Source organism: Vulpes lagopus, chromosome 1 (genome assembly GCF_018345385.1).
Source record: "Vulpes lagopus strain Blue_001 chromosome 1, ASM1834538v1, whole genome shotgun sequence".
NCBI lineage: Eukaryota > Metazoa > Chordata > Mammalia > Carnivora > Canidae > Vulpes > Vulpes lagopus.
Window position 1 is genome coordinate 80,345,386 of NC_054824.1, and position 16,093 is coordinate 80,361,478.

The following is a 16,093-nucleotide window of genomic DNA, read 5'->3' on the forward strand; positions in this document are numbered from 1 at the left end:
TACATTTCTAAAAACCTCTTGCATCTCAACCAAGATTGATTGAGGGTGGTTCTGTGTGCTTTTCTTTGAGTGCTGAAAAGCTAAAAAAGCATTCTATAAAACAAGGCCTCAACTCAGAATTAATGTTTCGCTCCTCCTATCCACCAAATAAGGTATATCGTTATGCATGATTAACTTCTTTTTTTATTAGGCTGTATTTTCCATTTCTGTACCTACGCCGGCACTCATATCTATCCCCACCCATTATTTCTACCCTGTAGTAACTGTGATCTATTACTCAGTATGATTTGTTCTGTATTTTACCACTACCACCCATGATCTTCTTAGCCTCTTCCAGGCCTGATCATTCCTTATCTTTCTCTAGTCACTTACGTTTCCTCATCTCTATTAGTTTTCAGACTTTCAGCTGAAAGTCTATTTTATCTGCTTGTTTCACTTTCAATCCATTTCCCATTTTCTAGATGTACCTGATTCTCTGTGATTAGGCTCATGCCTTGTCTTTTTCTGCCTGCTACTGATGTGTTCTCTGCATCAACTCCTAAGTATAACTCTCCCTCGATCTCTGTTTAGACAACTCTGTTTTATCCCATAAACTATCTTCATGTTTCATGAACTGCTCTCTGTGTGTTCTTGATACATTTTGCTGTATTCCTGTAGGTACCTACTGACTGACTCTCTTGGCCTGCTTCTCCTTTACTTCTCTTCCATGGGTCCTAGAGTCTCCTGTGTGGAGCCTTGTCTCATTTGAGCCTAATGAGTATTTCTTCATTTGGTTTTATGTTCTGTATAACCTCTCTCTCTCTGAAACCATTCACTATTTTCCCTTTCCTTTGGTCCTACTCCATCTCTGCTTACTCCATGGCTCTTCATTTCCTCCTGGACCCACTCATATCTACTTGAGTTTTTTGTCTCATGCTTGGTTGAGGTTTCTCTGATGTGTATCTCTGTCCATGTATCTGACTGGCCCATTACATCTCTGAGAACACTATGTCTGATCATCCCCTGGAGGTAATTGTGGGCTTATCCTATTCCTCCCACTCTTCCTCTGGATATTTATAAGCCCACTGTCACTTTTGCTATATATATATATATATATTGTGTTCTTTCCAGTCATCCGAACCATGCTGATCCATGCCTATAGCTATACTCAGGGCTGCTTTGTAAACCATTCTTTCCTATAGCCTTTGGACCAGTTATGTGCTCTCCCATTCTAAGTCTAGGCCTACTAGGCATCTCTCCGTACCCAATCCAGCTTTTTGCACATTGTATTTTAAAAGTCGTTATGTTACAGATGCAAATAACTGGTCTCTCTCTACCTGTTTCTTTCTACATTCATCTAAAGTTACTTTTTGCACTACTTACTACGTCTGTCTCAATTTTATCCTTATCTGTTCCCAGTCACTCTCTATCTCTATCCTGCTTCACGTTGTCTTCTAAAAGGCTGCGTCACTGCCTTCACTAGAATCGGACTCTGCTTACTCTGGTAAGACTTGGCTTTTTGAATTTTGGTCTCCCTTGAGCATTCACTTTTCTTTCTCTTCTTTTCTCTCTTGGCCTGATCTGTGTTTGTATGTTTCTGTGCTCGCTCTATATTTTGACCCTTTCCTTTCTCATCCAGTTTCCTTGACTGTTTTTCATGTCTCTTCCAACCTTAGCCAGCATCCTATCTTGCTGCACTGGGCCTCAAATATGTCTCCATGAGCTAGCCATATGCCTTTTCTGTCTCTCTCCACCCACTCAATGTTTCTCTAGCTTTGACCTGACCAACTACATCCCTGTCCTTATTGGTCTATCCTTCATTCAGACTCTTAAATGATTTCCTTTCTGAAGCTACTGTTTCTCCTCTATATAGCCTAGAACATATAGTTTTCACCTATGCTCTATCTTTAGCATTAAGTCTGAAGACTATCTTCTGAAGGTCAGCAAGTATTCAGTACTTGAGTAGAGAACTAGAAGAGTAAAGAAAAAGAACAGGAAATTTAACATAAATGTTAGCATAAAGTTACTTTTAAAAAGTCTTTTGTTTTCACTACTCCATTACAGAAACTCAAGGTGGGTTTTACTCCAGTTAGAAGCAGGAGAGATCTGACCCCAAGTCAAACAATATATATTTTTTAAAGATTTTATTTATTTATTCATGAGAGAGAGGCAGAGACATAGGCAGAGGGAGAAGCAGGCTCCTCGAGGGGAGCCTGATGGGACTTGATCCTGGGACTCCGGGACCACACCTGGAGCTGAAGGCAGACTCTCAACCACTGAGCCACCCAGGCATTCCCTAACAATATTTTTTAAAAGACTTATTTATTTTAGGGCAAAGGGAAAAGGAGAGAGAATCCCAAGCAGACTCCCCACTGAGCATGGAGCCTGATGTGGGGCTCGGTTTCACAACCCTGAGATCAAAACCCAAGCTGAAATCAAGAGTCAGATGCTCTACTGACGGAGCCACCCAGGTGCCCCTAAACAAAATTTTAAATTTGGAAGAATTTTTTTAAAAGAGAATTTTATTTATTTTTTTAAAGACTTTATTTATTCATGAGAGACACACACACACACACACACAGAGAGAGAGAGAGAGAGAGAGTCAGAGACACAGGCAGAAGGAGAAGCAGGCTCCATGCAGGGAGCCCAACGTGGGACTCGATCCCAGGTCTCCGGTATCACACCCCGGGCTGAAGGGGGCGCTAAACCGCTGAGCCACCCGGGCTGCCCTAAAAGAGAATTTTAACCATGGAGACTTGATTGCACAGATTTTATTTCTATCTTTACCACAGTTACAGACAAATCTAAATTATCAGCAAATGTGACACTAAGGAAAATCCACATGATAGACAGGTAGGTTCAGTCCTACATATATAAATTTCTTCTATGAAAAGAATGTACACATTCTACTTAAAGACGACAAAAGTGACGATTCAGTTGTGAATTTTTTTACATTATTTAAGAAATTTTAGAACTTTCAAGACATATAACTCACCCGGGATGAGGGTGGAATATTATTTCAAAACTAAAATTTTAAAGATCTTTAAGGTGAGTGTTAGGTAAGAGATGACAAAAAAGGAGACATTACTGACAAATAATTCCATTTAAGAAAGAAAGAAAGACTTTGATTATCACCAGTGAGTTGACTTGCTGAAAGGCTGGAACTGTCCATCAAGCTCTTAGGTAAGTCTACTGACAGTTCTACAGAGGCAGCCTCTGGTTTCTAATCTAGGGATAAGCTACAATTTAATTGGTTACAGATCAGTAACCAAAGTAACAATGAAGCCACTTAAAAAAAAAAAAGTCAATGAATTACTATCATCTCTGAGCTCTCATGACACTCTACTGATATTTCTTTTCTTATACATAGAGCAAGACAGCTATTATAGAACTGTTATGCTCTGAAACAGATCCTATAGTGCAGAAAGGCTAAGTCAATACCACTTTCTAGATGTCATATCCAGGCAGTGGAGCTTGGCAAATGCTTGGTGAGGCCATCTCAGCCAGGGTAACACCTTCTAATGTAGTTCCAATGGTCCTTCTTCTGACCACATGGAAGCAATTGGATTTGGTTCTGGTTGTCAGCTCCAGGTACCCCATTCTGTCTCTCGCTTGCCTCCATTTCTGCCTTTCTTCCCTAGTGACCAACTTGTCAGCCTTTTCTGATCAGTTTACTTCCTCTATTTCCTGATTCTTCTTCATCCCTGGAGTAACCATCATTCCTAATGAGAAACCACGTGACTAGATACAGAGCTGCCATCAGGCCTCTAGCATTGCTGTACCACTAAGACTTGTTTCTGGCATGGAGTGAGAGATAGTCTTATAAAGAAAGATCCTGGAATGGGAGGTGAACTGTGGTAGGAGGAGAATATTAGAGATGGGATGTCAATGGTGGTGTTAAATGAATACTATTGTAATGGGAAACCATCTTTATAAATAGGAAAATATCTATAGTTAGAGGAGGAAACACAAGAATAATTCACTGATAGGATTACATTGTGTAGAAAATCAGAAAATGATGAAGCATACTTCAACATGAAATAATCCACAGGCTTAAAAATTGTTTTTATAAAATCAATTTTAACTCATAGGCTTCTATGCCAGAGTTATGGTGTTACTTAAGTCAACAGAAAAAGATACGAAAATAAATTCTTGATAAGATACCAAATGAACAGTAAAAAAATTTAAGGCTGTGATGTGGATGACATTAGTTGCCTATCAAATGTGGTTTCTTTCTTTCTTTGCTTATTGATCTTATTCAAATACTGATGGTTGGAATGCCTGGGTGGCTCAGCGGTTTGAGTATCTGCCTTCAACTCAGGGCACAGACCCCAGTCCAGGGATCGAGTCCCACATCGGGCTCCCTGTGAGGAGCCTGCTTCTCCCTCTGCCTATGTCTCTCTCTCTCTCTCTCTCTCATGAATAAATAAATAAAATCTTAAAAAAAAAAAATACTGATGGTTGTTTGCTCCAAAGGACTCGGGGGGCCTTCCCCAGCTGTAGGAGATAAACCTTAACTAGTCTAAGCAGCAATCACATGATCCCACTTCCTTTGCCAGATGCTGGTTTAGAAATAAACATATACAGAAATTCTAGCTAGTGTGGCATTGGAGGACAGAGTAGGATGAAAGTTTTCTTCTGGGAAAGCCGTCTTCAGTCTTAAAATTGGACACTAGGAAAAGAGTCCTTTTTTCTACATTTGGATATTTTCTTCTATATGTGATACCTAGAAAGACACATCCATCTGAGGCTAGTTCCTCTTGTGGTCCCAAGAGGAAAACCAAAAGGCTAAGTTCTTCAGAGTATAAACATGGAACAACCTAGATCCTTGAGTATGTAATTGAGTTGTGAAATTGATTCTGAACTATACTGTACTGTACACCTTAGCATTTCTAGTCAGACAGGTTTTTCTTACTGTCCAAGCCACTTATAGTTTGGTTTTCTGTTATCACAGGTAAAGGCATCCTAAATGATCCATGATGCTAGACCAGAAAATTCCTAACAACTTATATAGATACAAAACTTTCTTTACAATTGGATTGTTTTTAACCATCCAAAAGAAACTCAATTTGCTAAGGTCTGCCCAGAACTGGCTTTCCTATAACATCAGTACCACAGCATTTAAAATACTGACAGTGCCCCTGAAAACCACACAGTTACACAACACTGGGTTCTATGGAAGGGTATAAACTGTAAGCCCTCAGCTTGACACTAGAAAGAAAAAAGAAAAGGGGTCGAGTAGGAGACACTTCTTGACCCCAATTCACATTTGTTTTTCAAAACAAAGAACATAAACCACTGTCTATGGCATGCCAAAACAAAGGTTGCTTCTGTAATTCAAACATTAGAGTACACTGTAAGTAGGGAGCCATAGTAAAAAGTATTAACCCATATTTAGACAAGAAATGTACAGTTAAATGCTTCAAAAGAAATAAAAAAGCAAATGCTGTATTCCTTAAAGAACTTCATCCTTCCAAAGTTGGCTAAGAAAACTCAAAAACTCCCAAGAGGCACTTCCAAATTTAGGATTAGCTAACAATTGGCTGATTTGCAGCAGGTCCAAGCAGAGTACATACCTGAAGTCAAACTTGACTATTTAAAGATTTTTGCCCAAGGCCCACACTGTTCTGCATTCAGTACAAACAAATTTCATCACAGGCACAAGCTAATAAGACAAATGTGGTAAAACTGAGAATCTATTTAACATCTGTCCTTAGTCTCCTGGGTATATAACTTACACATTCCTGCTCTCCAAAGTACAGGTAGTTTAAAAAAAAGGCAAGCTTAAAAGTGCTCCTGGTAAGAACACAGGGTCTACACTCACCTTTGTTTCAAGGCTGGTATTTCTGTGGGTTCTGGCTCAAGTATTTCATAGGCCAAGTTCACATCCTCTGTTTCCCGAAGCAAAGCATAAATGGGCTCAATTTGTTCATTAAATCTTGCCAAAAGTGTGCGTGCATCTTTTTTGGGCATTGCTGATTCATCTTCTTCTACCTCTGTATGGCAAAAAGTACAGCGGAAAGTTCCTACAGAGAAAACAGAAGTCTCAGGTCAAGCAAGAGAAATTATCAAGACTAGCAAACAATTTCTAGCTCTATCCTTCTCTAACATGTTATTATTAAAAGTTTCAAATACAGAAAAGTTGAAAGAATTTTATAGTGAACATCAACATGCTCACCAATGAGATTCTACAATCAGCATTTATCACATATCTATCCATCATTTTTTATGCATTTCAAAGTAATTTCACCTCTACGTGCAGTACAGCAAAGTTGTTTTTAACCCTATTTCTAACATATTTACACATATTCTAACTTAAAACCAAAATTACAACTTACCACTGAAACCTGTACCCTTCTCCAACAGCCTTCCTTTTTTGCACATTACAAATTGGGGCCTGCATTACGAGGAAAGCCAAATACCTAAAGCCAAGTCTCGAGGCATCCTGTACCTTGTCACAAAGCCATTTTTTCAAACTTATTAACCATTTATATCTAAACAAAATTTAATCAATCCATTTCCAAAGTTAAAGTGCAAGAAGTCTTTATTGATTTTACTTCTATATCCCTCACACTCAACTTATAACTAAATTGTAGTAATTCCTTAGAAATATCTCAGATTTTTCACTTCTCCTGTCACTTCACTCATCTAGGCTACTATCACTTAGCCTGAAACAGCTGCCTCAATCTGGTCTTTGAATCCTTAGGTTCTCCCTCTCCAATCTCATCTCCTATTACCACCACTTTTGTCCTCTCATTCCCCTGCCCTTAGCTCTTAAGGCTATCTGGTAGCTGAAATTCTAAAATCCAAGCATCAAATCTAAATTTCTTTTATTTATTCATTTTTTTACATTTTTAAAATTTAAATTCAATTTGCCAACATTTTTTAAAAATTTAAATTCAATTTGCCAACCCAGTGCTCATCCCATCAAGTGCGCACCTCAGAGCCCATCACCCAGTTACCCCATCCCCACACCCACCTCCCCTTCCACAACCCTTTCTTTGTTTCCCAGAGTTAGAAGTCTCTCAAGTCCCTGTAAAATTTGGCCCAAAACCATCATAACCCAACCACAGTCCTTTACATGTCAGGTAAATTCAAACACCTGAAAGTTAGAATCCTAGACATTAATATTTATTTGTTTAGTGCTTTCCATTTATAGAATGCGTCCATATACACTTGTTGATCCTTATACAAACCTGTAAAGTAAAATCAGAACTGAGGCTCTGCGGTTTGTGACTGATCCAAAGTCACAAAGCCAATGAAAGCAGTTATGAAAGCTATTATATACCTTGTATTTATTAAGTTACTGCCAACCCTCTGAGGTTGGTATAAATACAGAGATTCTAAGGGGTTAAGTAACCTGCTTAAGATCATACAACTACTAATTGTGTGTAGCGGGTAGGATTCAAATCCAAATTATTATGTTGAAACTCACACTCTTGAACATTACTTAATAGTCTACACCAGTAGCCCCACTTGGATCTTTAATTTGGTTCTTATCGCCAGTGCCGGAGATATGCATCCTTCATTTCTAACCCAATTTACCTGAGGGATTTAAAAAAATCATCTACATACTTAGTGCCTGCCACACAATAAGCATGCACATCTAGCTTTAAAAAGCTCTGTATGTGATTGATACACCTTCTAACCCCTCTTTTCTGGTCAAGAAATAAACAGACCAGGCATCTCTGTCTCAACATAAAACTAGATCCTCCTGATACATTTCCAGTAGAGTAAGTTTCTCTGCTGCTTTTCACACATAAACAGCCAATATCATGCAAATTCTTTGTTCTTATACCCCATCTAAGATACTCTTCATCCATCTTCCAACTGCCAAAATGGTTCCTGGTCTTTTACATCTACTCCAAATAAGTGAGAAAGAAAAGCAGCCCCTTACAGAAAGGAGGTGGCTCGGCACTCAGAGCAAGGCTGTGATGTTCTGTCAGACAAAATCTCATAGGTTACCAACATCAGATGGCTTCTGTGTGCCCATCATAGAAGTGAGGCAAAAACAAGCCTGAGTCTGAGTACAAACAAAAGCAAGGTTTCTATAAAATTACAAAAAAATCCCAGCTACCACGAGTAACTGCGGCTTTTTTTTTTTTTTTTTTTTTTTTACCAATTATGGTTCTAGCCTCACACTGTCCTCAACTCCTAGATAAGGTTTATTAAGACATTCATATCATAAAATTATCCCCACTCCGAACGGTACCAATGCAAAGCAAACCACCATCACTTCCCTGAATTCTCCCCAAATTATCTAACAAAAGCCCAAATTCTAAGTCTGTCCAGAATGGTCTTACTGAGACACTCCATGGTTCCCCATGTGGTTTCCCTTGCTACAGAAAGCAACAATAAACCCAACTTTGTTTACCTGTGAGTGTGCACCTGATGGTCTTTAACTAAATGGACATCAGCATAAAGACTTTAGCTTAACCAATTAGACAAGGATATTATTTACCAAAATAAGGAGAGAAAGAACAAGTTCTTTTTGCTTTGTAGGGAAAAGATAAAAAGCTGTTTTAGATATCTGAATTCCTATTGTCCACTGGCCATCAAAATGGGTATGCTAGAAGCCAACTTATTATAACTACGTAGAGCTCAAGAATGGGGTTTATTTTTTTTTAAGCTTTTATTTATTTATTTATTCATGAGAAACAGAGAGAGAGAGGCACAGACACAGGCAGGGGGAGAAGCAGGCACCATGCAGGGAGCCTGACTTCGGACTCGATCCTGGGTCTCCAGGATCACACCCTGGGCTGAAGTCGGCGCTAAACCAATGAGCCACACAGGCTGCCCAAGACAGAAAATTTGACAGGAGATTCAACAACGTAGAGGTAACTAATGCTATAAAGTAGGTCAGAGTATCCAAAGAGGTAAGAAGAGTACGGTGGTCAATAAATAAACCCAAGGAAAGAAGTCTTGAGATAAATGGTATAACCAGAAGGATAGGATGGTGTTTCAAGGAGGAAATGATATGGTATTAATTTTCAAAGTCATTAAGAATTTAAAAACCAGCTGTTACATTTAGTAACAAAGGATAATTAGCAACCGTGGCTAGAGAGGTTTTAGTTGGTATGCTTTCTTATTCTCTATTCCAGGTTGCCTCAGCCTCTTCTCTTCAACAGAAACATAAAGAACATAAACCATGTGAAAGTGAAAAAATAAATCATATAAAGTAAGGTCCAAGTCAGCATTCAAATACCTGCTGAATTAAAAAAAACAAAAACAAAAACACTGTTCATTGTTGAAAGATGGGCAGTTATAGAGACCATTAATGAAAACTAGAGAAAAATGCAGAAGTTATCTAATTCAGTAGTCTTCAAAATTATTTTTAAAGGAAAAAACCCCCTTCCTCAAGTGAAGAAGTACCTAACAGATAAACAAAAAAGCAAGTGCTCTGGTGAGGTACAAAAAGGCAGCTGAGACAAATTGTAACACTATAATCCTCTCAATATATGTCTTCAAAGCATTACAGCCCAACCTCCTCAATGTCTTGCACCAGACACACTTGGCTGCAGAGCCTTTGTACTTACTGTTCAGGACCACAGAATGTTTTCCCTCTAGATAGTCAAATGGCTAGTCTCCTAACTTACTTCAGTTCTTTATTCAAATGTCACCTCAATGAGGCCTTCCTTAGACAACAAATCTAAAATTTCAGCACTGTTCTGTCCTCCCTTTTTTCCCCCTTATTTGTCACCATCCAACACATTATGTTATTTATCTAGTTTATTAGGTTATTTATCATTAAAACTGTCATGTTACAACCAATTTAAAAAAATCTTCTCAGATATCCCAATTCTCTTTTGAAGACAGCATACTTCCAAACTTCAGCTTTAAGTAAATGAATCAAAATGCCTGTCAATGTAACTCCTCCATATAAAATAGCAAAACGCTTTTAGACTGGAAAAAGAGAAGAAAAGAGATTACTGTTAACACCATTATTTGACAGAAGGAAATCTCAGAAATCAGTCCTTTAACTTGATTGGTGGAAAGCAAAATAGGGGGAAAAGAAAAGACAGTATGTAGTCATAAGGAATTCTAGCCTCATCCAGGTAAGTTTCCAGAGACCAGGCTTAATTTAGACTAAGACTTAACAAGTTATTTTCAGCAGGGCCTATTCTGCAGCTCTGAAAAGAGCGGCTTTTATATTACTGTCAAAAACAGTGGAAGATCTGAGATGTTTACCCTACTTGTAAGTTAAGTTATCCTGGCAGTTTCATGGATGTTGGAGGAAGACGTAATACTCCTAGGTCAGAGGTAAAGAATTGTATTACTCATGGCAACAGAAGTATGCAATGGAGTTGCATATCCCCCAGAAATGCAGGACTTCCATGTCTGAGGGGATCAAGCAGCTCTTGGAAGATATGTTAGCTGCTAACCCACAGGACCGGCCTAATGCCTCTGAACTTGAAACCAGAATGGACCAGGTTACATGTGCTGATTAAAATTCAGGGCAAAGCATCTTGAGTGTTTTTAAACTAGGTGAGTGTACTCTTTTTGTTCTGCATGCCCACTTCCTGGACTGGATTCTTCATCTCGGGGCCCCACGGTGGGCCCTGTGGAGCTGAGGGGAGATGCAGGGTTGAAGACCACGAAGTCTTTGTTATGAGAGACCCACACAAGTCTTGAGATCTGTGGGGTGGAATAAGAGCTGGAAAGTCTAGAGAAGTTTTCTGAGTGGACATGGCATTTGAGTGGAGTCTCAAGTGTTGTAGAAATACTTCTTATCAATTAATAAATGTTGGGCAGCCCAGGTGGCTCAGCGGTTTAGCACCGCCTTTGGTCCAGGGCGTGATCCTGGAGACCCAGGATCGAGTCCCATGTGGGGCTCCCTGCATGGAGCCTGCTTTCCCCTCTGCCTGTGTCTCTGCTGCTCTCTGTTTCTCATGAATAAATAAATATAATATTTTTAAAAAATTAATAAATGTTTACTGGAGAAAATGTGGGGAAAAAAAAGTAAAGCCAGTATCAGCTTCTGTGCTAGTTCCCTGAGCCCAAATTCCTGCTGAGCGACAGAAAGAGGGCCAGGTGACAGCTATACATGCAGTGGGTTATGTTACAGGAGACTCAAGTTAAGGAACCCAACTCTTTTATAATGGGCATAAACATGCCTGTCCTCTGCTCTAGAAGGTGATGTTATCTTTATTATACAGGACACTAAGAAAATATGCTCTGGAGGGAGACTATTTTTATTATACTGAACAGTAAGCAAACTTGCCCTTTGCTCTAGAAGAAACAACATTATCTTCCCAGGCTGCTTACTAAATAAACATCCATGAAAAAGATATTCCAGAAAAAAAGGCAGTCACTACCTCTGCTTGCAAGACATGCATAACATGTGACAAAATCATGTACTGTATCCCAACAATTATCATGTCTGGATAACATTATAAGAGGAAAAGATAGCCTGACATTTTGAGTCCTATGTTTATCACAAAAACAGGAGTTGTAAACAAGAACCATCCTGTCAAAAGCCAGGTCTGGCATTCAAGAAGAAAAATAATAAAAGATTGTACATTTTATGGAGAAAGATTTAAGATTACCTTAATAAACCAGTTGCAAAAAAAATAAAAGCATTTTTAAGAATTTCAATGAACATTAAAAAATGGAAATCAGCTTGAGGCACCTGAGTGGCTCAGTCAGTTAAGCATCTGACTCTTGATTTCAGCTCAGGTCACAATGTGAGTTGTGAGATGAAGCCCAGCATTGGGCTCCATGCTGGGCAATGGGGCCTGCTTAGGATTCTCTCTCCCTCTACCCCACTCCTTTCCCACCCTCTCTTATTTACTTAAATTCACTTAGCCAATATATAGGGGAAAAAGTTGAAAAAGTGCCAATCAGCTTTCCCAAAATAAGAGGTCGTGGTGGAGGGGGTGGGATGAGGGACTTAGCACAAACTATGTACTAAGTACACTTCTACTGAGTGGGTGGTGGTAGAACACAGATAGACACAAAATCTATCATCAAGAAGCTTAAAGTTTATTAGAGATGAAAGATATCTGAAGATAAACATCTGGGATCAGTGCAAAAATAAAGTACATAAGTGTTCCAGAGTTCAAAGAAGGAATAGGACTTCTAGCTGGAAGCATGATGGAAAGTGTGCCTTTTGAAGTAGAATTTAGAAGAAAAGCAACTGTTACAGAGTTCAAGGAAAGGGAGAAGAGAATAGGACATTCTAGATCATCAAAAATAGGTAGTTGGAAATAATGCTTAACTGTGGTTTTAGTGTAGTAGGAATAGAGTTATCAAAAAAGAATGGTAAAAGACAGAATTAACAGGATAAACTAATGTGGTCATAGTGAGTCTTGAATGCCACCCTTTACCTTGACTTTATTCTTTTTTTTTTTTTTTTTTATGATAGGCACACAGTGAGAGAGAGAGAGAGAGAGAGGCAGAGACATAGGCAGGGGGAGAAGCAGGCTCCATGCACCGGGAGCCTGATGTGGGATTCGATCCCGAGTCTCCAGGATCACGCCCTGGGCCAAAGGCAGGCGCCAAACCGCTGTGCCACCCAGGGATCCCGGCTTTATTCTTGAGTAAAAGGAAAGAGACTGAAAGATTTTGGGAAAGAATACAAGGCGATCAAAACTAACATTTATAAATACTGATGGGCTTTAGAGGCTTGTGATAGTCTTCCAACAAGCTATTTCTTAACTGTTAACACAAAAATCACTAGAATTTTAAAATAATACTCAAGTTGCACCCAGACATGCTGATTCAATAGGTCTAGAGTGGGACTCAGGAATGTAAATTTTGAAAGTTCCACAAGGAAGTTTAACACATACTCCTGGTGGAAGCTGCTGTTAAATAATCAATATGATAAATATCCTAACTCTTCTTGTAATTGGACCACTCTGCACTAAGTAGGGTGCACAGAATGTACCACTTAAGCATGAGAAAAGAAACAAGTTGAAACTCAGAGCTCTGTATCATCTTTCAAGACCAAAAGGGCAAAAATCAGAAATAGCAAATCCAAACCACATAAAGGAGAATATGCAAGCTAGATCTAAGAATGTGGCAGTAAGGAGAAAATGAGTCTACAAAGACTCTTAGGCAAAGCGTGATAAATGATGGAATTAGGAGAAAAACAGTTCAACAATCACACATTTGTTTGATCATCTACACTCAGAAACTACAAAAGAACTAAGAATGCTATTCACAAATACTCCCGTGTGTTCACCACAAGCCAAGTCTTTGCCAACAGTATTATCCAAATCTAGCATATGAGGAAATAAAGACTCAGAGTTTTAGGTTTACTAGGTCATAACTTAAAAACAAAAAGCACTAAGCTTGGACGCAAATATAAATCCTTCTGACTCAAAAGACGAAATGCACTTCACAATCCTGAACTGCAAATCCCTTTCCCACTTTCTATTGTCCTTGTAGCTACAATTTAGCAAACTCTCCCCATGTATATACATAGGTTCTAATTTCAAAATATAAAATAGGAGAGAGGATTTGTAAAGTGCCTATCACATGCCCCACATGCCCAGCATTTACTCAGCTGAGTCTTAGTGCATCAGGTTCACCAGAAGATCAAAATGTATCAGGTTGTAAATAATTAATAGGTATTGAAAGTAGGGAGAAAAAAGATCTTTTACAAATACAGATTTCAAAACTATAGTCTAGGGTTATCTAAATATTAACATATGAATACCCCTATTCTGACTCAAGATTCTTCGAAGGAAGGTTAGTTACCACTCCAAAATGAGAAAAGAAATGGAGACCTAATTGTGGGCATGAGACAGAGGAGGAGAAAGAAAGGGGGGAGGAAAGAGGTGTATACAATTTTAACTTTCTCCCCAAATAAAAAAATGTCAAAACAAAAATGAATTGAGCGCAGGTGGATGATGAGATGGAAAGGGGAAAGAAGGGCTGGGAACAAAAGGAAAAAAAAAAAACCCAAAACAAAGTTAAACAAAATTCAAACAATGTTTTTCTTTTGCTTCATGGGAAGGACTGGCCAAGGTCTTCCACTTAACTGTTTCAAACATGTTATTCATTTTAGCAAACATCACACTGATTTCAATTATGGAATAGTAAGTATAAAAAAAATACTAAAAAAATTGTTTATCTTCCTTAGTTTGAAAAAGAGAAAATGTTTTAGAAGTTTATCATAATTGAGGAAAAGGGCAGAAGATATGAGTGAACTCCCTAAACAATTAGACATTATTTAAGATTATATTTTTTCCCTCTTCACTCTGGTACATACAATGAGGTCATCAGATAATGCCCAGAATTTACTGTCAAAGACTTACCAAGAGTATTAATTACAAATGGAATATTTTTCAGCCATTTTCCTACAAAAAAAGTCAAAATATGTCCAATGGCTTTTATATGGCACAGGTGCTACAGTACTAAAGCTGGAGTCATGCTGCAGCCCAAATTTTCAAGGCTAGCCAAGGAAACGGGGAAGAGCAAATGTCTGCTGCTAAACAGCTCTCACCCCAGCACAGTGGGACTGATGTCTTAAGATTCCCACCTTCCTTTTTTATTTTTATTTTTTTTATTTATTTATTTTTTTTTACCACCTTCCTTTTTTATTTTTTTATTTTTATTATTATTTTTTTAAATTTATTTATTTATAATAGTCACAGAGAGAGAGAGAGAGAGAGAGGCAGAGACACAGGCAGAGGGAGAAGCAGGCTCCATGCACCGGGAGCCCGACGTGGGATTCGATCCCGGGTCTCCAGGATCGCGCCCTGGGCCAAAGGCAGGCGCCAAACCGCTGCGCCACCCAGGGATCCCACCACCTTCCTTTTTTAAATAAGATTTTATTTATGTATTTGAGAGAGCACATGAGTGGGGGGAGGGGCAGAGGGAGAGAGAGAAGCAGACTCCCCACTGAGCAGGGAGCCTGATGTGGTGCTCCATCCCAGGACCCTAGGATCATGACCTGAGCTGAAAGCAGATGCTTAACTGACTGAGCCACCCAGGCACCCCGATTTCCCACCTTCCTAAGTCTAGCCCATCATCTTCTGAGTTGTTTTTGTAGAGCTCTCATTCTAGTGGAATAAGTCAAGACAAAAAAATAACATCAGGTGTTGATAAGCGTAATAAAGAAAAAGCAGAAAAAGAGGATAAAGAAAAATGAGTGCAAAGGAAAGGGGTATGCTCTATTGCACAAGAAACTTGGGGAAGGCCCCTCTGATACAACAAATGAGAAGAGATTTGAAAGATGTAATAGAACCAGCCAGTCAGGGGCAGCCCCGGTGGCTCAGCGGTTTAGCTCCACACCTTCAGCCCAGGGCCTGATCCTGGAGACCTGGGATCGAGTCCCACATCAGGCTCCCTGCATGGAGCCTGCTTCTGTCTCTGCCCACCCCCCCGTGTGTCTCTCATGAATAAATAAATAAAATCTTAAAAAAAAAAAAAAAAGAACCAGCCAGTCAAGCAGATATTTGAGCAAGAGGAAACGGCATGTAAAAAGGCAAGAAAAGTGAAGGTATGCAGACAAGGCACAAATAAGATGACCGGTACAACACGAGAGGGAGTGGTAGAAATAGTGTCCAAAATTGGGGGGTGGGTTAGGGGGCAGATAAAAGACCTTATAGGTATTATTAAGGACTCTGACTTTTCAAAATGATGGGAGAAGTCTTTAAAGGGTTTTACAGAAGAGTAACAGTGTCTGATGTGCTTTTCAACAAGGGTCACTGGCTACTGTAACAAACAGTCCATATGGGCAGCAAGAGTGAAAGCAAGGAAACTAGCTAAGAGAATAGTGCAAAATCTAAGCAAGAGAGAATGGCTAAGATAACTTTTCTGGACAATCCTGTGAAAAACTGAAAAAACTCCCCCTCACTCAAAAACTTCCAGAAAAAAGAAACAAATGACAATTGGGACGCCTGGGTGGCTCAGCGTTTGAGCGTCTGCCTTCAGCTCAGGGCATGATCCTGGAGTTCCAGGATCAGTCCCACATCAGGATCCCCACAAGGAGCCTGCTTCTCCCTCTGTCCATGTCTCTGCCCCTCTCTCTGTGTCTCTCATGAATAAATAAATAAAATCTTAAAAAAAAAAAAAAAAGATGATTAACAGTTCCATTTAAAACCAAGTAACAAGGATGAGAACTCCTAGGATTTTAATGAGATAAAGAGGAAACTATAAAATTTCA

At 39.2% G+C, this 16,093-nt stretch overlaps 1 protein-coding gene across 5 annotated transcripts in view; it reads right to left on the reverse strand.

Annotated features, from left to right (window-relative positions):
* Positions 1 to 16,093, reverse strand: part of GTF2E1 (general transcription factor IIE subunit 1) — a 35,282-nt gene that overhangs the window by 6,052 nt on the left and 13,137 nt on the right. For all 5 annotated transcript variants that reach the window (XM_041724475.1, XM_041724485.1, XM_041724465.1 and 2 more), the window contains exon 3: positions 5,804 to 6,005. In XM_041724475.1, the coding sequence (XP_041580409.1) occupies positions 5,804 to 6,005 (202 nt within the window). The remainder of the gene's footprint in view (positions 1 to 5,803; positions 6,006 to 16,093) is intronic.